Below are 26,278 nucleotides of genomic sequence, written 5' to 3'. Positions count from 1 at the left end.
CACCGAAGTAAATACAGTACTTTTCAACGGTCACCTCACAGCTCCCCCCCCCCCCCCACAAAATAAGAAATATTCGCATGTTTTTTGTTTTATTTTTATATATTTTTTTTTTCTGTGAAGCCCCCCCCCACAGCCCCTAAAACACACCTAAAGAGCCCCTCACATACATTACGTAAGATTTTTTAAAGTCATCCCCCACCCACGACCCTTACTGCCCTTCCCATACCAGGATAACGTCTATTATTCTTAAGCTGTTTATCAGTAAAATTTGTTAGTTTTATATTGATTTAAAAGTTTAACATCTTTGTACGTAAAATTTGATAAAATAACACAAATCAACACTTCAGTCACTGTTTTTTATTGGTTAATCCGTGTAACAGTTTTTTACGAATTATTTATTAATATAAAAAATTGTTTATTTGTGTTTTTTACTAAAAATGTCGTTCCATACAGACTTTTCAATTTTATTTATGTTGTCACTATCAATTTATGAAAATATTGTATTTTGAGTTTTGTATTATTGTAATGCTTTGTAGAATCACCTGTAGACAAATAAAAGCTTTTCACATATAAACAAAGAATAATAATAACTTGTCCTTTTGTTGTGAATTATACTATTATATTTATATTTTTTCTAGACACATACCATTACCTAAACCATCACTTATACTTAAATTTCTTCATAATGTTACTATTGTTCCAAGTTCAAAATAAAGTTTATGAAGTAGAAAACCTACAAGGGTACTATCTATAACGTCAAGTTAAACAAATTTATATCAACAGTACTAGTTGTACTGTGTACTATATTAGTAATATCATCTCACAAATCACCTAATATCATTTGTTAGTTGCACTATCTGTACTAGAGTAAATTGATATAATCTTCAAGATTTTGTTATTTAGAGAACAAGTGCATCCATTACAACGAGTCAGTTCTATGTATGACCTTATATTCTTAAAAAAAAATTCAATATCTTGGGATTATTAATGTTCGAATTATTTTTTTAATTTCTAATGACAGTTTAAAAAAATTAGTATTTACTAACTAAACACTCGACCGAATAGCCGATCGAATATCGACCAAATGTGAAAAAAATTTTTATAGAATGATGATTTAACAAGCTTTGCTACTACAATACTTTTTTTACTGTTCTTTATGACTAAAAAATTCTGTCAAAAATCTTTACCTAAAAACAACTAATTTGTGTCCACGATATATGTTTGTATTTAAAAGACTCCATAAAGTTCTGTCCACTTGATTTCAGATATTATCTTTAAATATTGGGGTTTCATTCCAAATTCGTTAATTATTTCAGTTGGGTTCATGTTGTTGTGAAAAAAAAAGTTGTAGGTAAAGTAAAATTCATTTTTAAAGTTCAAAATTAAGTCAATGCGTAGGAGAGCACGCATTTTCTGTTAAAGGTGAAATTATCTGTTGATTTTATTTAATATTTTCTAAATAATCATCGATGTTACCACTTTTTTGCAAGCCATTTTATGATATGACAAAATCATCAATCTTACCTAACTGAAATCAAGATGTCAGCTTTCTTTACTGTGTTTTTAGTTTTACGTTTATTTAATACTAGAGGCCTCCCCGTCTCGGCTTTGCCCGAGACTCACTAAATGGCGTACCGCAATGTATGTAATTAAAGAATATAATTATGCTGAAAAGTACCGTGCACTCCTTACGCCATAAAATACTCATTGGCCATAAAGGGCCGTCAATTTGCAGTTTCTCCCGTAGAATCTATGAACAGGGGTATCATTTAAAGCTGTAAAGATTCAAAACTCACGAAAGATATATAACTAAAGAAAATTTTCTCCTCTACTTTGACAACTTTATCACCACAGCAACTAAGTCCTGGAGCTTAATCTCTACATTTTTTATCACCACAAAAATACAAATACTTATTATGCCCATTTTGAAATTTGGAAGATTCAAAAGATTATTATGAGGGTTATAGTGAAAAGCTGATCCCTCACTTATTAAATTCTTTATTCATCGATTTTGATGCTGCTTTAATCTCGATAAATGTTCAGCGTCTTTTTTTTAACGCCTAAAATTTTATCCATTAGATGCATTGAAAGTTTTCCTTCCAATTTGATTTCTTGCAACTTTTGACATAGTTTAGACTTTTCTGAGCCCTAAAGGCTATTTTTTCAACTTTATAAGGTTGTAATGTATTTGTTAGTAAGGTAGTACAACGTCCGATGACTCTGAAAAAGACCAGTGAGCTTCTTAAGTAAACTCTTTCTTGACTGAAATTTTCAGTAAATGTGATTGGCTCTACATCTCAGGGTGATCTTTCCTGGCCTATTATTGTAGCACCACAGTAATCGAGAGAAAAAATACAACGTTTGAATCTTTGGAATTAGTTTTAGAGCTTTTTGTAAACGTCTTCTGGTTTAACAGCAAAGACGTTGGTGTCTAAAGCACCTATTTTTGCAGACTCAGTTGTTTTGGTGATCTAAGACAAAGAGATTGGTTCGTGATGCTTGCTCATTGAAGACTGTCCCATTGGCTCAAGTTCATTTTTCCTTTATAGCTGTTAGGTTCTCCCAGCGCAGACCTTAAAGGGGATCGGTGATTCCTGGTTAAATGCCTAAAGTCAAGAGGGTAAACTAGGGTCGTCGGTCACCAGGGTTCCCAGCTTTGCGATGAACAATTCCGCTCGTGATGTCTGCAAGTGCATGATTGACTCCGTTTAATAGTGGCCGGCTTTACATAGTCTTTTAGTCGACAAATTGTTTCCGGAAATGGTTGTAAAAATGTATTTGTTGGCAAAGTAGTTAAAACTTAGATGATGGAAAGAACTGAGGAGATTGATGGTTAAATAGGAAAAGTTAATACTTATGATGGCTCCAACTAGGGAAGATGGTGTTACTCTCAACCGTTTTTTATTACAATTATTATGATTCAGAGTCAGCTATGGGTAGCTCAACTCTTACCCTCCGTATCTCTTGGTACGGTAACCATGCTGTTAGGAGGTACGCCACTGGCCCAAGAATATTTTGTCTTCGAGTCGTTCTCCGGATAACCAACCACTCATCGTTAGTCAGGAGAGTAGGTCTAGAGAATATCGACGCGGTGGGTACAGTATTGAGACGAATCACTAAGAAGGAGGCCGTTGTGGCTACTTGAACTCCTCAAGAGTATTTTTATCTGGCTTGCTGTTGTACTAAAATCTGCTTTAGTAACACCAGATGGATTGGAACAACGGCTATAAGACCCCAAATTGCCAGAGCAGATTGCGCTCTGAGTAGACGTCTCCTGATATTTCGCCAGAGAAGTTAGCAATAACAAAGCCTATTCATCGGTAGTATTCGTTAATCTTAGTGGTTCGGGATAGAGTTCGGTGTAAGTTGCTTGCCCATTAAAGAACAGTGTTGTCAACAGCCAGCATACCCAGCTGCACGACTATCAACTTTATGATTCATGCACTGCCAGATAACGACTATCATATCCAGCAATTTTCTCGGGGGTACCATAATCTGGTTTACTTAGTATTATTGCCGGTAGCATCAATTTAACTTTTACGCCACCTAACGAATCCTACTAAATTAAAGTGATAAGCTAGCACATCTTTGCAAAAATTTAAGCTCATTCATTACTTTTAATTTTTAAGATAAAAACTATACTAAAACCATCGATAAAGGGCCAAGAATCAGTATACAAAATTTTAGCAAGATTTATTGTTTAGTTTTCGCGGTTGGCAATGACAAAAATTTAGCAACTTTTCTTTGCAAATAAGTAAGTAAGTAAACAGGGCGGGTTCTGGCCCAGGGCCAGTTCCTGTCCAGGAGCTGGAACAATCTTGTGTTAGTCTCCTAGTACAGTTTAGTACCAGTCCCCGCCCGGAAGCTGACACAATCTTGTGTTAGTCTCCTAGCATAGTTTAGTACCAGTCCCCGCCCGGAAGCTGACACAATCTTGTGTTAGTCTCTAGCACAGTTTAGGGCCAGTCCTCACCCGGGAGCTGGAACAGTGCCAGCTTTGAGCCTTGATCTACGGGAGCTGCTACTAAAGTTACTACTGGTTGGCTCATGCGACATATCGATCTTTACCCTGAGATTAATAGCGAATAAATGAGCTTAACATCTGACTGTGGCTTCTTTTATAGTGATCTACGCCATTACTATCTTAAAGATTATACCTCCACCACATTCTACATAAGTTTTTACCATCCCTACTCAATGAACTGTACTGGATAATGCGATCATGTTAAATTAAGCAAAAAGCTGATAGAAAATTTTTCATGAGACTCAAATTTTTAACGATTCATTTTTGTTCAGAAAAATCAATAACAATATGGCCTAGTAACTTTCCTATTCAAACATCTGGGCAGCACCCTTAAAGCTTTATACTGACGTTACGTGCGCACTTCTACTATATATTAGTAGTAGCTACACTGCTGTAAGACATCTATATATACATCTAGTGAATGATACAGTGCAGAGAGTATGTTTGAACATGCGCACACTCTTATACCTCACCTTATTATCTACAGATACAAGTGTTCGTTATCAGCTCTTCTTCGGAAAGTATCAGATGACGGCAAGTGACAATGAATTTCTGGTGCTATGAAAGAGTCTGTTGACTTTCATTTTCCAAGTATTACACTAAAGATATTTAAAATTACATATATCCACTTTTTCTAAATTGTATTATTTTAAAGCATTTTATTCCTAAAAGTGATTTTGCATGCACATTAGTAGCTTTATTATTGTAAGGGGTGTGTGTGTGTGTGTGTGCGTGTGCGCGCGCGCACAAGTGCAGTGAATGCTACACTATAGATAAGCTGTTTGAGTAAGCAGGTACACTTATACCTCACATGATCAACTATAGCTATAAGTGTTTGTGATCAGCTATGCTTAAGAAAATATCAGATGACAGCAAGTGACAATGAATATCTCATGTTATAAAAAGTCCATTGACTTTTATCTTTTAAGAATTACATAGACGATATTAAGAATAACATATATACCCACTCTCTCTAATAGGTATTACTGATCGAGATAAAAATTATGAGAAAAGCATGCGGTATGGAATTTCATTTTGCAGCTGCTTATTATTTTGAAGAAGTGAAATCGAATGTTTAAGGATTTTTTAAATATCAGTAACCAAGAACTGAAGATCTTTGTTTATAAGTATTCATCGACTCATTTTGAAAAGTCTATACGACAGCATTTTTCTATTTTGTATGTTCTTTAACTAATCTTTTGCCTGGACATTAGAAGACTGGTTATTTCTAGCTACAGCAATCCATTGACTTCTGTTTCAAAAGTCAAAATACAAGAAGTTTTTTCTTATTTTCATTATTTGCTGACCTGAGGGATAAAAATGTTCATTAATTTTTTTTCATTAACTATTTGTTACTCTGAGAGAAGTTTGTGATGTTTCTAAATGTTATATGCAATCAGGTATAATGAGCATTTCAATTTATAAAAACTGTTTGAATTATAAATTATATACCACATTAAATTTAGTGTCACGAAAAAAAAATCTAAGAAAGTAATATATATATATATATATATATATACATATGTATGTATATTTTATATATTGACAGTGGATAAGATGCATCAGGTAAGTGTTTCTGTTTCAAAAATCAAAATACAAGATTTTTTAATAATTTTTTTTCTTTCTTTGCTGACCACTGAGATACAAACTATTAATCTTTAATTTGATTAACAACTATTTATTACTATAAAGTATGTTTATAATATTTCCACATATTATATGCTATCAGATATAATAAAGCATTTAAATGTATGAAAATTGTTTGCATTATAAATTATATAGCATATTGAATTTCGTATGTATTAAAGAAAAAATTGTTCTTGAACGTATTGAGTAGTTGATGGTATAACCGGATAAGGTTTTTAGAAAGTGGTAAATAGATATGATACTCAATACATTAATAGTGTCTATAGACTAAACTATTTTTTATACTTTAATAAATGGTGTAGTGGAGTAGTAGTGAATGGGATTCACTCGATGGGATTCACTGAACAGAATTCCATGTAAATGATTAGGGGATCTACCTACAATGGGGTATAAATACTGCTGCTGGACCATTGCTAATCATTGTTCTTTTGAGTTGTCAAAGAAGATAACATACACCGAGCAAGAGAAGCAGACCCTACCCTGTCTCGAGACCTCTCCGTCGGAGTAGAATCATGGCAGTTCTCCAAAATACGATGATAATGGTGAGCATACACCTTTAAATAACTTTGAAAATTTAAAATTTTTTATTACATATGAATTCTTTATTTACAGATACAAGCAAAAATAACAGAGAGAGGAGAGCTCCATCACCAGCTAATAATATAAGTAAATTTTACATTACATGGCCGGTGTGTATATTTAAAAAAAATTTTTTTTTTTTTTGAATTAAAGACTTTCTTTTTATTAAATGATATTTATTATGTGATTATTGAAGTTTTAATGAGTGACGCTGAATTAGTAATTTTACAGATCGTACAGCTTCAAATAAGCTACCACTTCTACAACGTACACTTCCACCAACTTTACCACCAACATCTGCAGTTTTAGGCTCAGAGCTGATGGCACAAGTATTACATAGTACGAGTTATCCAAAACCGACCGCCTGGACTACAGTATCAGGTAAATTTAAATTGTTTTGGATTTTACAACATTTTCCTCATATTGCTGTAACTTTATATATTAAATGATGATTGATTGTTTTGTCGACTTAATTTTTTACTAACTTGTGCTTTTTTTATCTTTAGATCAGGAAACTACTCCAATCAAACAACGAATTTATAAAACTTGGTGGAAGTCATGGGTTCATCCCATCCGTCCCGGAGATAAGGAAATCAGTGTTGATCAAAAATGGGCTGCACGAAGGGAGTGACATTGACTGACAGGTATTATACAACCACCAAAAAGTAGATTTCTACTCACAGAGGCGAAGAAAATTAAAGAATTTAAATAAAAGAAGCAGAAAGAGAGAGCAAAAAAATTTAAAAAAGACCAATGAATCCTGTAATAATAAATAAAAATATTATTTTTCAATGTTATAATGATTTCAATAACAAAACAAAAAATTTGAAATAATACAATAATTTAAATAAACTGATGTTATTTAAATGAACGATCTTATTATTGACCTTTTTGTTTTTTTTTCTTTTAATTTTCTTTTAAATTTATCATCAGCATAAAACTTTAAAACTTAAAATGTTCATATTACATTTTCACTTAGTTATCTGGAACACTTTAAGAAAATAAAAGTTGTATAAAATAAAAAGAGAGAGAAAAAAGGGAGCCCCAACCTACGCTCCTACCTGTAAGGAACAACCATTTAATTTTCCTTTTCAAATTTCTCTCTCTTAAAATCAATTTTTTTTTCTTGATTAACATTTATGTACGTATCCAATATTTCATTGCATATACATTTTCAACAGTGCATGCACCATCTCAACACAGAGGACGATTTGAGCACATCACAGAACCATCTTTTGGAATTCTTTTGATGGAGGGGAAACCATGGTCATTTATATTTATAATGCTATTGAAAAAATAATAATTAGACATTTTATAAATAGACTTTTTACAATATAATTCATAATCAACCTTTCGTCAAGCATGATTTTTTTCATCCACCCTTTTTTTCTGAACCATTTAGACATATCTAACTTGCATCTTTTAATGCCTCTTGTAGCACACGAGTGTGACTTTTATATGAGATTATACCCGAACTCCACACAATTCCATGATACTTTTTTTCCAACCAATTATTCACACAACATTCTATAGTATTTAAATCTATCCACTTACATGGTGGTTGAAAGTAGTAGACTCTAGTTTGAGCATCCTGTTCTTCATAGTTAATGATGGCAAGCTCCTTGGAGATAAAGTTATTAGGTGACCTTAGAAAGTCTTGAAGATCAATGATATACTTCATGGTCTTCTTCATGAAAAGCACTAGGTCAGAGAAAAAATGATCTATACTCCAGCTCTCTTTGGATTCGACTGTAGTTTTTGATCACTGCTGCTCATATTTATATCCTCGCATATTAATAAGACATACGGATGCGTGCACAGCAGTAGATAGTAGGGGCTGCGGTGATGCCGGCTCGAGGTGATAATGGGATTCCTCATCTGGAGGATATAAAAGAAGCAAGGGTAGCTTGAAAAAGTCAGTCAAGACATCGCAAGCGAGCGAGCAGCCACGGTGCTGCAGCTCTAATACAAATCATTCCAACTGAACTGGAGACAAGGAGGCAGCCTCCTTAGGAAGTATCATCGACTTGACTGGAAGGTATCATGAAGGAGGTAAACATTATATTGGAAAGGTATATTTATGTATGTACTTTTGAACTGTAACGTTATTACACTATATAAAAAGGATTTTTTTCCTTTTAGGATAATATACAAAATCCCTTACCTATTTACTTATCATTATGTGGTATGCATATTTGAACTATTTTCTATCATCTTTTATCTCTCTTATGATCTTCATAATATATTATTTCATTTTATAGACATCAAGGACGTTGGGTATTTTGAGTGCACCACAGCTTTGCTGCTAAAAGCCTGAAGGCAGATTACTGAAGCAGATGATGAAGATCTACGAAGATGGTAAGAGTTGACCAATCAATTGCTTGAAGCGTCGGAAAAGCATGTCTTACCATAATGACTTATAGGAGAAATGCAATCCTGAAAATCCATCAGGGCTACTTTGTTCTGCGTTCAAGACAAGTTGAGCAGTTTACTAAGTAAGACCGCAGGAGAATTACAACAGCAGTACAGTGTTGGTGAACGAAATAGTGCAGATTATCCTAGTGTGCAGAACAGTGTAGAGTGGAAAAAATTACCATCAGCATTTAAAAACCGTGTAGCTACAGGTGTATTAATCAATCGTGGATACATTAACATTGCTTCTTTCCTGAACGTTACCACAGCTTTCATTGTTAGCAAAGTTAGAAGTGCCTTAGAAGAGCATAATGGTTTGAAAATTTATTTTGAACTTGCCACAAAGTACATAACACAAAAGAATGATGTAGAAGTCATTAATCAGAAGCATTTTAATACTAAGAATGTTAAAGTCTTAAGGTCAACTAACGTAGACGATGACGATTGGTTTGATTTAAATATAAATCAGCCTATCATGCATCAGATAAAAGAAATTTAAGAGAGAGCCTCTGGCTGGACACTACAGTGGATAATTAGTTTGACAGTTAATATTTACAAATTCAATTCAATGAAGGCAAGTTCATATGTTGAATTACCAAAAGATATAATAATAGAAAAAGCATGTGTGAATGTACGAAACAATTATAATAAGTGCTTCATGTGGGCAGTTCTATCCACACTACATCCCATGGATAACAATGCTTAGCGAGTAAGTCATTATCGAGCACATGAAAATAAACTTAACTTCAATGTAATAGAGCTCTCACTTTCTCGGGGGGTGCAGCATTCACATCCACGGAAGTGATGTGATTTATGATTGCAGGACTGCATTTAAATTATTTCTAGATAGGGGTAAAGGGTACAGTTATTGACACCTTAAGGTAGTGATTGACCCCTGTATAATTTGTATATCCATATATAAATGCTCCATTTGAAAATGCATGTGGTGGTCAATCACTATCGGGGGGTCAACAACTGTACCGTTTACCCCTATCATACCTAATATCATACTGAGAGGAAGTAGGATATCAAATTAGCTATCATTGTCATTCAAATTTAAATCATCAGTCCCTCCTATTTCAAGCCAACCTGCATTCTCACTTAATGGATATTGATTAGGACTTAGTGTTAGCCAATTTTTAATAAGGCTAGTTATACCAACATTTTTACATTTGTCTATCTCTAGAGTGTTTACTTCATATCTTATTTCCTCAAATAAATGACAGATAGAGTTGTTTACCAATTTAGTATTAGTCGTCACTGTATTACCATCTGCTTTAACTAATCTTTTATAAATATGTAATGAACTTCAGGATGATAATCAACATGAGTCTTTATGTTGAATCAATATACGAATTTCATCACTGTTACCATAAGTTGATAATGCGTATGGTTAATGAGCATGAATCTTATAATGTGCAATAGACTCATGAAAGGTGATAGGAGACTGAATGTTTAGAGTCTTTTTCATGTTTAATACAACAAAAGAAAAAGAAAATGCACTTAACTTTTCACCACGGTCCTTTATTTGTGGTCCAAGACTATTTAAAAACTGATTGTTTTGATGTGCTTGCTTTAGACGCTTACGTTGTTTTTTCGAATGTGTTGGTAGTTTGAATGTTTGTTGAGGACTGATCATTTGAGTACATTTAGAACTGCTTATATAGCTTCTATGATTGTATATAATTTCCATTACACTGACGGTTTGATATGTAAGCTTACCGTTATTATCTCTCCACAAAAATTAACTAAATCATTGTCCTGATCAACAACACGTAGTTGTATATAGTCAATAATTTGGCTAGCTAGAGGTAAATACATAATTTGTGAAGGGACTTCAATAATTTAATACTGTGGTAGTACAGCTGGAAAAAATTTATGAATGGTATGTACTTTATGATTATTTATATAGGCTCCACTAGTGATGTTGCACTCAACTCGTAACGCATTAACCTTGAGAATAGCTACAGGTAAGTCTGAGGTATAGGTGAAGTTAGCTTGGAGAATTCGTTCAGTAAAACCTCATAGTCGCCGTATAGAATCTTTTAGTCTAAAATTCATAGTGTGACTACACTTTATAACGCTGTGGAGCGTATTATTGTTTGGTTTAATAATGATACTTATATCTTCAGACTGTAATGCTTCAACTAGAAATGACTCAATATCATTAATTTCATATTATTATCTTTATTAATTTATTATCTTTATTAATGTTTGGAATTCAATTAAACGTTAGAAGCTCAACTAGGCCAAGAATGTAGCTTGGTTTAGGGGATAACTCGACAGGTGGAAATACTGCGCTTCTAATATGGAAGAAGTACTAGACAGACTAAGTGTCCATGCTTCTTGCATGACTATTAAAGAGCGAATGAATAATCACATTAGAATATCACATTATATACTTTGACAATCTTCGTGATAGACATTTTAAACAAAAATGACCACAGTTTTGAGAATCAAAATTTTGATATCTTTCGTGGATGTACGGTCGATTCTATATAGGTGATAAAGTGGTTGTATTACCGACGGGCATATATGAAATTAATAATATTGAGTCATTTCTAGTTAAAGCATTACAGTCTGAAGATATAAGTTTTATTATTAAACCAAACAGTAATACGCTCCACAGCGTTATAAAGTGTAGTCACACTATCAATTTTAGACTAAAAGATTCTATACGGCGACTATTAGGTTTTACTGAACGAATTCTCCAAGCTAACTTCACCTATACCTCAGACTTACCTGTAGCTATTCTCAAGGTTAATGCGTTACGAGTTGAGTGCAACATCACTAGTGGAGCCTATAAAAAATAATCATAAAGTACATACCATTCATAAATTTTTTCCAGCTGTACCACCACGGTATTAAATTATTGAAGTCCCTTCACAAATTATGTATTTACCTCTAGCTAGCCAAATTATTAACTGTATACAACTACGTGTTGTTGATCAGGACAATGATTTAGTTAATTTTTGTGGAGAGATAATAACGGTAAGCTTACATATCAAACCGTCAGTGTAATGGAAATTATATACAATCATAGAAGCTATATAAGCAGTTCTAAATGTACTCAAATGATCAGTCCTCAACAAACATTCAAACTACCAACACATTCGAAAAAACAACGTAAGCGTCTAAAGCAAGCACATCAAAACAATCAGTTTTTAAATAGTCTTGGACCACAAATAAAGGACCGTGGTGAAAAGTTAAGTGCATTTTCTTTTTCTTTTGTTGTATTAAACATGAAAAAGACTCTAAACATTCAGTCTCCTATCACCTTTCATGAGTCTATTGCACATTATAAGATTCATGCTCATTAACCATACGCATTATCAACTTATGGTAACAGTGATGAAATTCGTATATTGATTCAACATCAAGACTCATGTTGATTATCATCCTAAAGTTCATTACATATTTATAAAAGATTAGTTAAAGCAGATGGTAATACAGTGACGACTAATACTAAATTGGTAAACAACTCTATCTGTCATTTATTTGAGGAAATAAGATATGAAGTAAACACTCTAGAGATAGACAAATGTAAAAATGTTGGTATAACTAGCCTTATTAAAAATTGGCTAACACTAAGTCCTAATCAATATCCATTAAGTGAGAATGCAGGTTGGCTTGAAATAGGAGGGACTGATGATTTAAATTTGAATGACAATGATAGCTAATTTGATATTCTACTTCCTCTCAGTATGATATTAGGTATGATAGGGGTAAACGGTACAGTTGTTGACCCCCGATAGTGATTGACCACCACATGCATTTTTAAATGGAGCATTTATATATGGATATACAAATTATACAGGGGTCAATCACTACCTTAAGGTGTCAATAACTGTACCCTTTACCCCTATCTAGAAATAATTTAAATGCAGTCCTGCAATTATAATTCACATCACTTCCATGGATGTGAATGCTGCAGCAACTTGGGAAGAGTTTAAGATAGTAATATTGAAGCTAAAATGGCTTATGCCCTGCATGGTAATGTCAGATTTTTATAAAATTCTCTTACTTGATTATTTAAAAAAAGATTAATTCGTAACAATGAATTATCAAACTTGGGAGCTGTATGAATATCCGCTACTACCTACTACATCAAAACACATATGAACAGTTGAGACTTCTAATCAGTTGGAAAAGCCATGGTATGTTATTTTAGCTTTTTAAGTGAATCAAAAGAACCAGACAGCTATTACTGCTAGCAATTTCGATCACTGCTCTATAAGAAATATTAAACGTTATCTTAATTTGCACTATTACCTTACGGTGATCTCAATCTCGACATAAGACACAATTAGTATGCCAAGTTGTATGATATGTACGCTAATTTTCAAAATGCATATTTTAGTAGAGATCGTGTACCTTTGTTAAGCAAATATCAGTTTCTAACCCTTATACCTTTTGTTGTCATTGATTGCTCTAAGCAAAATGAATCGCTAAAAAATGCTCTAGTAGATGTGCGCTTAGAATTTGAATCTCATGAAAATTTTTCTAACAACGTATCGGCCTATTGACTAATTTTACACGATCGCATTATCCAGTACAATCCAATAAGTCGGGATGTCAAGAAACTTATGTAGAATGTGGTGGGGGTGTTATCTTTAAGATGGTTATGGGGTAAAGCACTATAAAAGAAACTGAAGTCAGACGTTAAGCTCACTTATTTGCTAGCAACCTCAGGGTAAAGATCGATATGTCACATAAGCCAACCAGTAGTAACTTTAGTAGCAACGTAAAATATAAAAAACTTTTATCTAACGATGATGATGATAAAAAAAATATCTTGACTAAAAAAATTGGCGGATAAAAAGTACTCAGATAGAAAAAAGTCCGTTCCTGATCGAAAAAGTTGTGAAAAATTTAAATTAATGAATTATATAGTTGATATGCAGGATTTTAAATAGCCCGTCAATGAATTTGTGTTGAAAGAGTTAGCTATAATTCCATTAACTGGAGACGTTGAACCTATTGGTTTACATTCAAGCAACAATTTCCTTGGAAGAGGCTCACTGACAAATACAAAAGAGAAAACACTTGGCTGCAATGTAATTATCATGGAATACCGTGGGATACAGGTGAACTACCATAAAATACCATAGGTAAAATCCTCAGAGAATATCTTGTTAGTGTACGCGAAGTGTATGTCAGAGGCTTTGAGCAAAAAAGAATGGTTAGAGCGATTTAAATTTCATGTTTGTAATATTATGGAGTTTAGTTATCCAACGATGGATAAAATTAAAATAGTGACAGTTTGTAAAAACCATAACGGATTATGTAAAACAAATTGTGCTCTACATAACGTTAAGCTATTAAAACACTGTATTCTAGCAGTAGACTTAATGAATCGAGAGTAAACATATAATGGAGAGGTAAAACCATGGCTGTACCTCACAGGTGAGAGCGTGGTTAAGGCTCTTATCATTACACGGAAGAAGGGAGGTGTATACTGTAATAATAGCAGCAGTGCTACCCGTTCAAATACTATAGAGCAGATACTGGGCATACGGTTGAATATGAGGAACATGTAGCTCCCTGTAGATCAAGGCTCGAAGCATCACCCTATTGCTTAATCTTACATGATCGCATTATCCATTACAGTTCACTGAGTGGAAACAGTAAAAATTTATATAGAATGTAGTAGGGGTGTAATCTTGAAGATAGTAATAGGGTGGATCACTATAAAAAAAACTACAGTCAGACGTTAAGCTCATTTATTCGCTAGCAACCTCAGGGTAAAGATTAATATGTCACATAAGCCAACCAGTAGTAACTTTAGTAGCAGCTCCCGTAGATCAAGGCTCAAAGCTGGCACTGTTCCAGCTCCCGGGCGGAGACTGACCCTTAACTGTGCTAGGAGACTAACACAAGATTGTGTTAGCTCCCGGACAAGGACTGGTCCTAAACTGTGCTAGGAGACTACCACAAGATTGTTCCAGCTCCCAGGCGGGGACTGGCCCTGGGCCAGAACCCGCCATGTTTACCTACTTTTTTAATTCTATTTACAGTACTATTTCTATCTACAGTACTATTTTTTATTCCTAATTTAAAACAACATTTACAAGATAAGGTAGTTATGTGACTCTAATGCTTGTCGGTAAATTAGAGATTTATACGATCAACAGTATACAAGCGAATGTTGATACATCTCAATCATTGTATCAAGAGGTGCATATGCATAGATGGCGGCACTTTCAATACAAGCACTCTATATCCTCTATACAACTGTCTAGTAAACAGGAGGTTATGTGTTCAATCCGCAACCAAGGAGAATACTTTTCTCATTCTTATTTATTTCTTAAAAAAATTTTCATGAAAAAGAAACTATGTGGCTCAGTATGATGAGTTGTAAGTATATTGGATATTAAAAAAAAAAAAAAAAAAAAATAGGCATGTATGCAAGATATGGAGTGCTTGTATTGAAAGTGCCGCTATCTATGCATATGCACTTCTCAATACAACAATTTAGATGAACCAACACTTACTTGTATACTATTGGTCGTATGAATTTCTAATTCACTGACAAGTATTAGAGTCACATAACTACTTGATGCAGCTTAAGTGAAAAACAACTCTAAAAATTAAGAATGAGAAACTTATCTAAACTTACGGTGCGAGTAAATGTACAGCTTCTCAGTAGCTCAAGTAGTATAGCAACTGTCTAGTAAACAGGAGGTTGTGTGTTCAATCCGCATCCGGGGAAGATATTTTTCTTATTCTTATTTATTTCTTAAGAAAATTTTCTTCAAAAAGAAACTACGTGGCTTAGTATTATGAGTCTTAAGTATATTGGATATTTAAAAAAAGGCATGTACGGAGGATATAAAGTGTTTGTATTGACAGTTCCACCATATATGCATATGCACCTCTTGATACAATGATTTAGATGTATCAACATTCGCTTGTATACTATTGATCGTATGAATTTCTAATTTACAAGGTGAGTTTGTTATTGAAGCAAATGTTAACATTTAATACTATGACACGAAATTAAAACCACCAAAATAAAAATTTATCAGTTTTTTTAATGAATATTAAAGATTTATTCACAGAATGTAATTTTACAAGTACTCCTATACTGCAGTAAGGAATTTATTTTGTGCATTGTTACTAAAAAAAAGTGACGAAATTTATGACCTGGTTTAAGAATTAAATTTATATAAAAGAGTCTATGTTTTTCGTTAATTATGTTAAAATCTTCAGTAAAACAATTGTTGTTATTTTTCAAACTACAATCGGAGCAAAACATTGTTTTAAGTAAAAAAAAAACATTATGGCACGAGCCTCTTCAAAAATTTGAAATTGATAAATGATTACTAGAAAACACACCAAGATAGCATTTTCTTAAAAGGTTCAGTATGTTATGTTGTTATGCAGTTTTTAAATTGATAATGATGTTGCTCTACATACCTTACTTTATATAAATTTATGAAAAAACGATTATAATAACTACGAACAACAATTTAAAAAAATTTTTTTTTTATCTAAAAAACAAATTTTCAGTTTGTTAATAATAAAACTTTGTATTTATTAGTCGAAATGCCATCCAATACTAAATGGTCTTTACTTGTTAACTCTCTCTTTGCACCAAGAAGTAATGCTAGGATGGAAGTTGTCGCAAGTAGAAGTTCTTTGTTTTGATTTTGTATGTAAAGAGATAGTAGAGATAAGAAAAGCGTTACTATTGTAAGAGAGAGAATTTTCATATAAATGTAGTGCAATGAATATAACTTGTAAACTGAACATACCGGCCGCTTATTACGTGAGTGAATAAAACGGAATATTGAAGCATAATAAATGTAAACTAAAGAAGAGAAGAAAGGTCTTTATCTAAGTCACTAAATAAGAAGCAAGCACTAGCAATATTTATGCATTTACAGAACCAGATAGCGCCCAACCGAAGATGGTGCACTGGGCTAGAGGTGTTCCTGACTGGGACAGTAGGGACCAACGTTCAGTTAACTGACAAAGTAATCCAGTTGCAATTTATGCGACATCCTTTGGCGAGCGCCGCCGACTAAGCATATGCTGAAAAGTACACAGACGTTGCAGTCTCATGCAGCATGGAGCAGTAATTACCGTTGCAAGTCTGACAACGCTTGCTTGACTTGCAGCTTACAAGCTTGTGCATACCCAAGCAGTTTATGCACAGGCCATTAGCTTCAACACTTGCTTTCTTTCTTGCGGACTTTTGGCGTTGAATTCAACGCAGCGTATCATAAAATGCTTGCCTTTGTACAGGCAACATTTCTCGCTTACGCTGTTCTGCGCGAAGGCAGAGCTGCTTTCAGCCTTCTTGCAAGTCAACGTCTCTGCAGTGGCGTTGACAATCTCAAGCGTTGACATACGTTGCTCGATGAAGAGCTTCATCGCAGCAGTGGTAGAACATTTAGTGGTAGATCTCTTCGAGGACTCCCATTCTCACAGAACCTGTGCGTCAAGCTTCCGGATGATGAGCGCCACCACCAGGTCATCCCAATGAGCAGTAGGACGGTCTAGCTGTTTAGGTGCAGCTAAGGCATTCACAGTGCCACTGAGCAATGCCTTTAGCTCTTTTGCGGAATCTGATGCAGTTGGCAAGGAAAGCAAATCCCTGGTAAATGTGATGATCAAGCACCACTTGTTTGTGTATGCGGCTTCAAAGTTCGCATCGATCGTTTGTACCGTACGCAGCATTTCTACTGCTTAACCCTGGACACGTGTCTTTAGGTGCTGCAACTTCTCGAAGTTGCTTAGCCAAGAATAACTTACGACGATAGCTCTGAACAAATCCTTGAATTCTAGCCAGTCTTAAAACTTACCAGAAAATATTGGTACAGTTTTTGGTGGGAGACTTCTTAGCACAGCCAAGGGCACGATTTTATCACTTTTTGGTAGCGCAAGAAGCTTCTGCAGCTCCTCAGAAAGAAGTGCAGTCGAATCGAGATATGCCTGCTCTGTAACACCATAGTTATCACCTTTACAATAGCTTGTTTCTTCAGTATCGTCTTGAAGTACGAAAATTTTATCATGATTTATTTCAAAGGTATCCCAATTGGCTCTCAACTGCTCTAAGCGTCCTTGAATTATCGTACGTGTAAATTTTTCCTTGTTTAGCTTTTTCAGATTCACGTGTGCGTTGTTGATCCACTAGAACAACTCACCTTGTTTTTTGAAAAGTGGTTTCAAGTCTGATGACATGGTAAACTCAAAACTGCCGTGAAGCGCGCGTGACAAACGAACCAAAGTGTGTTGAAGTTAATGACCACCCGTCTTGACGATGCAGTGACGGATTACCCGCACTGCACTTAAACTCGTGAAGTTTTTTACGAGCACACACACAACACGCCCAATACTAAACAGGTAACAGCCAAACTTGGAGTCAGCACACGTTGCAAGTCTCTACCCTACACCAATGGTTAAATGGTCCCCGGAACCATGCTCTGCTACTAAAATGTTTGCACCGGGAAGTAATTCTGAGATGGCAATTATTGCAAGTATAAATCGGGAACGGAGGTTAACAAATCATAACGTTGCAAATAACTATGTACAAATTTATTAACAAAATTAACTACAAATGCTTGCTATCAGAGGAGCGTTCTCAACAGTGGTTGTGAGCTGACTGTCTGTTGCGCAGAACAGTTGAATTTAAATGTCTCTAGCATTCTGAGTTTGTACATTGAAATAATACAGTGGAAATAACTAGTCATTAAAAAAAGATTAACAAAAGATTAATACAGGCAACAATCTTTGTTTTTATTTTGCACGTAAAGGCAAAGTAGAGACAAGAAAAGCGTTACTGCTGTAAGAGAGAGAATTTTGATGTAAATGTAGCGCAATGAACATAACTTGTAAACTGAACACTCTCAGCGTCCAACTTAAGACGTTTCGTCATTTTTTATGAATAAGCTAAAATTGTATGTTACAATGAAGATGAAATTTAAATAATGAGTTTATATCTCACGATTATCTACTACGGGGAGGTTGGTTAACGAAGCGCCCAAGAAGCAGAGTCCTACTAGTATATGAGTGATTCTGCTGAGAGTAGCTCACTTTAGTTCCAGAGCTCATGCTTCTACAAGAATCTAAAGTTAGATGTTCAAATTGCTTGAAGTTGTTTAAACAGTATTACGTATCTTAAAAACAAATTTCATGCTGATACACTGACTCCTTGATAAAAAAAATAAAAAATTTTAGCCAAAATGTAACCTTCGTATTCTGTCCCTATTTAATTTCACAGCTAAAATCTCCTACTAGGAAAAAAATAAGCTTTTCTGACATATCCTCGCACTGAAATGCTTATGATAGTGAAAATTACTTTGAAAAACTTCCTGTAGTCTCTTATAACATTTTATAGGGGTCACTTTTCTACTCTTACATTTTGACAAGACAAACACATAAGCCAAAGCTGTAAGAAATTTTAATCTCTTTATCTGATACATGCATTAACTTTCAATTTTTGAGTGTATAAAAATTTGGTCATTTTCTTTCCCCCCCTCGATCCACTACTATGTTATTCATACAGGTATCTAAAATTTTTTTTTCTCATGTTTTTCATTGATAACAGATGTTTCGTAAGCGGAAAATTCTTTATATTAAGTTTACGAGCCACAATAGTACTCCAAAGCTCAAAATGTCACTTTGATACTTATGAATTCCGTACCCTTCAATAGTAAAAGTGTCTTTTTCTCTAGCTTTTGTGCATTGGAACTTCACGACAGTTTTTTCCAGTTTTGTTGGACTAAAACATAAGACACATCTCTTGGTGTTGAGTTTCATCTCCTTTTTTTCGTAAGATACATCGATGAATATTGATTTCACTTCCAACACTAGTAGCAAAGGAGTAAACGCGATCAAAAATGACTGCTGAAACAAAGCCTTATTGATTAAACAAGAGTTTGTTAAAATTGATGCTAGTAATCGGAAGTTATAGGGATTAAAAGGAAATTACGAACTGACCAAAATGGACTTCGACAAAATATCACGTATTTTTTTACTTTAAAACTTAGAGTTGAAACGCTTTGGATAATTATTGTAGATAATATTCGAGATAAAACTAGTATGAAAACTAATTTTTTTAACCAGTTTAACCAATAACCCTACAAGTAGCGACAATGGAGATACCAATCACGCATACCTATGTAAATCTACGTAATTTTGTAGATATAGACAGCTCCGTAAAAAACTTAAGGAGTTCGCAAAAAGCAGTCAACTAAAATTTGGGTTCAAAAAGCAGTCAATTCAGATTTGGCTTAAGAAAGAAGCCAACTCATATTTGGATTGAAGAAACAGCCAACTCGAGCTTTATTTTTTTCATCAAGTTTTGTCATGGTAGCACTGACATTTACAATATAGGAATACCAATCCACACGAATAGAAATTTCTCAAACATCTAATGTTTCAGAAAAATAGTTTATGTTATTGTAATAAAGGGTACAATACTTACTTAATTATGTGCTCTACTAGTCTGCTGCGATTATAAAAGAAAGAGATAATGCTGAATAAATAATTACTACAATTTTGTACACAAACGTATGTATTTTGATTTTCAAAAATATGAAATTTTAATGTATGATACTTCATCATTCTTGTAAAAGAATATCACAGAAAAAAAATGTAAGATAATAGGCTGCAATGACAGAGAATCGATTTATTTGTTAAATAGAATCAAAAACAAAAAAGTTCATTAACTGTTTACACTTTATTTCATAAGAAAAAATTTGTTTTTCAAATATGTTCTTTATTCAAGACAATGTTTAAAAATAGAAGAATTTAAATTAAATTTTTTTAAGATTATTCAAAATAAATTACGTCACATTTTAATCAAAAAATTCCATCTGATCACAACAGACTTGTAGAGCACAAATTTAAATAAGTATAGTGCGCTCTATTACAATAACATAAATTATTTCCTGAAACATTAGATGGTTAAAAAATCTGTTCGTTTAGATAGGTAACCTATATTGTAAATGTCTATGCTACCACGACGAAGCTTGATAAAAAAAACTACCCTTAAATTGGCTGTTTCTTTAAAACAAATCCAAGATAGCTTTTTTTTAACCAAATGTAAGTTGACTAATTTGTTAACTTAAATTTGAGTTGACTCCTTTTTCACTAACTTTCTGAGTTGGATGCATACTTTATAAACTCATCAATGTACGTACGAATAGAAACTGTGTAACACAAAAGCAAAATCATCATTTAAATGCAGTTATAACGTATCTTTTTAAGGTGTTCTGTGTAGATAAATCTCGTTATCTGATAATGTTGTAGAACATATTATTTTTTGAAATATCACAAACTCTGTGTTCCAACCTTGCGTTCCTGTCAAATTAAAAAAATGTACGTTATTTATCTATTATTTATTTTACAAATAATGTGATTCTGTATCATGACACTCTGAGAAAAATGTTTGAATACACGAATCATCAAGTAGGCAAAGTTTGGTATCTATGTTTGGAAACCTAATTTAGGGCACAAGAAGACATATATTATTATTACAGAAAATAGCATGATTATGAAAGCAAACCATAAAAGTAATAGGTTTGATAATATCAATATTATATACATAAAGAGTTGCTGTAAAAAATAAATCAATGTAGGCAGCATTAGAACCTTTAATATTATTGAAGCCTTACTTGTTCCGTCCTCATACTTTGCAGTAGTGTATTATCTGTTGATACAATGGTATTAGCCGTGAGAAGTTTGAATTTTTGTAAACTCATTATTTTTTCTTCAAGTGTGTTTTTTGTTATCAATCTATAGACATTCACAACTTTTTTCTGACCCATTCGATGTGCTCGATCCATTGCTTGTAGATCTTTCATTGGATTCCAATCATGCTCTACGAAAATAACAGTATCTGCACCAGTAAGATTCAATCCTAGTCCACCTACTTGAGTAGTTAACATAAGTACATCTATTGTTGGATCATTATTAAAACGTGTTATAAGTGAGTGTCGTTGAGAAGACGGCACACTTCCATCAAGTCGAAGATACGTAATACTTGGAAGATGTGTTTTCAAAAGATCATTTTCGACAATGTCTAGCATGGCCTTTAATTGGCAAAATATGAGAGCTCTGTGTTGACTTACTAACTGCATTTGTGATTGATTTTCAAGTGCACCTGGCTGTGAATGTTGATTTTGAAACTGACCAATTCCACAATCAAGCAGTAATTGTTTTAGAGCAGGCAGTTTACCTCCATGTTCTATATCTGACAAAGTATTGTTTTGACAAGCTAATGTCTTTATTACCTGAAAAAATTTAGTGTTGTAGTTTAGTAAAAGGTAATTAGAGTTTTAAATTTTATAGAATAATTGAAAAACCTAGTTAATAGAAATCATCAATAACATTACATAAATCAAATTCAATACAATTTAATTCAAGTTAGACAAATTCATATTGCTTTTGGTCAGTTAAGAAACAAAAAGTATTAAATATCTCACTAGAAAATAAGTTGTAATACATTACAAAATTTTCCTATGAAATTAAACACTTATCACTTATACACATCTACAAACTCAATGTTGGATTAACGCCGAAAATATTAAAAGACCATTACAAGAAACTCGTAACAGATTATGTTTAGAGATTTAAAACACAATCAGAAAAAAAGTAAAACTTTAAGTGACAGATTGTTAAACTGAAATCTTTTTTTATTGTATTAAAATACTGTATATTATGAACTTTAAGTTAAAATTTTCTTATAAATCTACGGAGAAATTAGATACATTTTCTTAATTAATTGTACATAAACTTTTTAATTATTACACAATCATGCAAAAAATAACTTATGCTTTTTCTAAGCAGTATAAAGATTCTGATCATAGTAATATAACAGTTTGGTTCGACTTCAAAGAAAACCGGACTGTGCAATAAAACAGAGTATTTATCAATTATGTTTGAAATGCTTTAAGCAGTAATATACTTGTGCTGTAAGCTTTCATGTAAAAACTTGCATCATAAAAAAGTATTGTTATGTTTATGGATCGTAATATTTGTAAGTCGACGTCACAAATAAATATGAATATGTGTGTATGTATGTAAGTGGGGCACGCTTTCCACGCTAACCCCCAAATTTCCTACTTCACGAGAAATCAAAACTTCTTATTAAGTTTCCAAACAGAAAAATTTTAAGATAAGATAGTCAATACGTTCGTCTTCAAAAGTATTGTTTTTTTTAATTAATTTTTGTAGACTTCACATGTATGTTACACAAAATTAAAAAATCGAATCGAATTTTTACTACAACAATTAATGAAAACATGCATGAAAACAAATAAAATCATTACAACTTTGCCTAACGCTTTCAACCTAAAATGCTTGCATCTGTAATTTAAAGAAAATAAAAAAATTTTGAACCAAAATTATTTCAACATATTTCAACTTTTTATTACTGAATTTTAGACTTTTCATTTACCTTTCTTAAAAATGTCTTAGAATTTCTCATCAATGCATTGTAACACGGTATAATACCATTACTTACTTAAACTTTCTTTCACAGTTTCCTACGCCAAATTGAAAAACGTTAACTAGCATGCATCTGAAAAAAAGTGAATCACCTACAAGTTTGATTGACGATGCGATCGATCAAACGTAATAAATTCACACGTGCATGTTACAGCTACAGTGAGCAACAGCTTTATACAACATACAGAAGTGTTAACTACGCTTAATCTAGTAGAGCCACATCATTAAACTTCCAGGAAAATATTTAATTTTCGCTGTTTATTGTCACAAGTACCTCAAATACTTTAATGTGAATAACTTGAATGGATGGTCGATGACACAGGCATTACTGAGAGAAAACTTCCAATGGGTTGAGTACGTCACGGAATCGAACTTTCTTGATATATCATATGATGATCGTTACGGTTACATATTGGAAGTATATCTGATGTACCGAACAGCTATCCACGATGATTATAAGAATTGACCTCTCTGCCCCCATTATATGGCTCCACCTTGCTCCATGCAGCATAAGCTCCTGACAACATTGCATGACAAAAAACGATACGTTGTACGTTATAAAGCACAGAAGCAAGCTCTCATACATGGACTAGCGATCAAGAAAGTCCATAGAACCTGCACTTTTAAGAAAGTCAATGGCTCATACCATACGTTTATCTAAATACGGAGAATCATATACAGAGCATAAATAGGTTTAAAAAGCCCTTTTTCAAACTCTTTATCAACGCCGTGTATGGAAAAATCATAGGGAACGAGCAAATACGAGTAGATTTCAAGCTTGTCAATAAGTAGAAAGGATGTTGTAGTGCAAAAACACTTATTGCATAACCAAACTTAAACAGCTGCTCGATCTTCGCTGATAATCTCGCAGATATTCAACTTACACGTACAAAGAAAAGTGTGAAAAAACCAATATACGTTACTTTGAATGTGCTAGACATATGAAAGACCCTTATGTGTATATATATGTTTTTGATTCCCACTACTCATACATGAAGAATCGATCTAGCGAGTGTAAACTATTGTATACCAATACTTACAGCTTGATGTATGAGATTTTTGGTCAAAATATCTACGAAATTATGAGACAAGATATCAAAAGATTTCACACATCAGACCACAAACCAAAAAATTAGTTTGATCTGCCTTTGATTACTAAGAAATTCAGTGAACTGATGAAGAAGGAGTGTTGTGGTAAAATCATGACGGAATCCATTCGACTACCATACATGATGTAATGTATCTAAGTACAAAACGAAAAGTTAATTAAGAAAGCGAAGGATGTAAAATGGCTATCACCAAAACCGGCTTTGATGACTACTAAAACTGCCATTTTAACAAGTCTACAGTCATGTGCGAGAAAACAATATCAGCTCCAAACTATACATCGTCCGTACAGAGCAACAAAGAAAAATAGCTCTCAGTCCACAAATTGATAAACGTCAGTTACTTCTGGACGGTACACATATACTACCATGGGGCTACATCACTCTCCATGATGAGAATCTTTAGCTATTAAATATGCTTGTTTATCTAGTTGATAAGGAAGTAGAGGAAGAATTGGTAAGAAAAAAATGGAAGGGGAGGTGAAGGGGAAGAAGCGGTGGGAGAGAGCTACAAATGGAGCCACGTTTACCAACAGAACTCATTTTGTCGCTTAAAGAGCTGGAAAGCTTACTAACTCTTTGGAAGTGCTCACCTCCAAGAAAAAAAGCAAGATATCTCTGAGGTAAACTACGATTATCTCACTCTTATCCATTGTATACTTGTATTTCTCTATTTCTGTTTCAGTGAAATGGACTTAGATGCATTAAACCGTATCACTAACAATAACGACCTCCAAACAATGAGATTGTCACAGCTAGAAAATGAGTGAAAATACATGGTTTGTGGAGCTCTTTCAAAACCATTTTCTTCTTACGACCCACCCTGATTGATAGCTGATAAGCGAATAAGACTGAAATCCATGGATCATTGGTTTTATACATCCGGTTCAAATATTTTCTAGAGTTATAATATAGATCTGGGATACAACCTTTTTAACTGTATTTAGTTCATGCTCCAAGTTTGCAATTTTTTAGCACACATTTTACTGTAACGGCTAAGCTTTACACCTTGGTCATCACTAATCATTTAAATTTCTTTCTGAAAAGTGTTGAGATGCACCGCATTATTTTTGTAGATACTTGCTGCAACATCGCACTGTTTTTTGTGTTCAATACCCTACTGTGCATCTGTAGTAAGTTTATAAGTAATACCTGGAGAACCCTGAGGATCTCGGCTATCGCCTTCACTCCTACGTCAAAACACGTCGATTCTCGTTTTGCTATCAACGTGAATGCTTGCCAGCTTCAGTATACATACTTAGCTTCACGCAACTTTTCAAGAATCGATGTCATCTTATTGTCATGGCTAAGATTTTCTGAAAATCTTCCTGCTGGGAGTAATAGAAGGCAATCGACTAGCTTGTTAGGCTCGTCCCTATACACACAATCTACTCGCTGTTGCTGTATTGTTCTAGCACTTTTGAAGTGAAGTGACAATGATCTACCTTTTTTTCTAGCAATGAGATCAAAGATAAGAGTTAGAATTTATTGCATTGATTACTTTCGTGCACCCTGACAGCTCTACTTTTGTTGTGGTCGCTCTAGTGGATACTTCAAGAATTCAAAAGCAAGTTATATTTTTCTAAATCATCCTTAGTCATGCGAGATCTATAAGGATTCACATTGTCATAGTTTGTATCATAAATTTTACCATCGTATAACTTGCTGTGAAATTCCGCTTCAAACGGACGCTCTCGTTATCACAGTTTCTCCAAAGAACTTCCATAGTCATAAGGAAATACACCCTTTGTCTGTAAGAGCGTTGTCTGTTCCTTACTATAAACTAGCCAAAATTTTCTGCTAATTATCTCACACTTACCTTGATATGATTCCAATTTTTCCAAGGAAGATGGCATGAATTGGAATGAATCGATAAATTGACAAATGTTATCACTGCCCTTTATGTGCTTCGTAAATGAAATATACTTCTCCTTGTTTTTAGCTATAAAACTGACATGTTTTTTGAAGTCCTTACTGGTGGCCAACTCTTTGATAAAAAAATGCAAGTAGTAGCTAGTTAGAATGTGAAATATCACTAGAATTAATCTTG

General features: G+C 33.6%; 1 protein-coding gene across 3 annotated transcripts in view; it reads right to left on the bottom strand.

Moving 5' to 3' along the window:
- Hel89B (histone acetyltransferase 1) overlaps nucleotides 1–26,278 on the bottom strand; it is a 779,777-nt gene that overhangs the window by 80,582 nt on the left and 672,917 nt on the right. For all 3 annotated transcript variants that reach the window (XM_089593764.1, XM_089593765.1, XM_089593766.1), the window contains one exon: nucleotides 21,289–21,906. In XM_089593764.1, coding sequence (XP_089449890.1) covers nucleotides 21,289–21,906 — 618 coding nt within the window. The remainder of the gene's footprint in view (nucleotides 1–21,288; nucleotides 21,907–26,278) is intronic.

This window comes from Copidosoma floridanum, unplaced genomic scaffold, assembly GCF_036245765.1.
Source record: "Copidosoma floridanum isolate Cflo_tuat_1 unplaced genomic scaffold, Cflo_Japanese_pri ptg000020l, whole genome shotgun sequence".
NCBI classification, from domain to species: Eukaryota; Metazoa; Arthropoda; class Insecta; order Hymenoptera; family Encyrtidae; genus Copidosoma; species Copidosoma floridanum.
The sequence above is the reverse complement of the archived record's forward strand: the minus strand, read 5'-3'. Positions and strand labels throughout refer to the sequence as shown.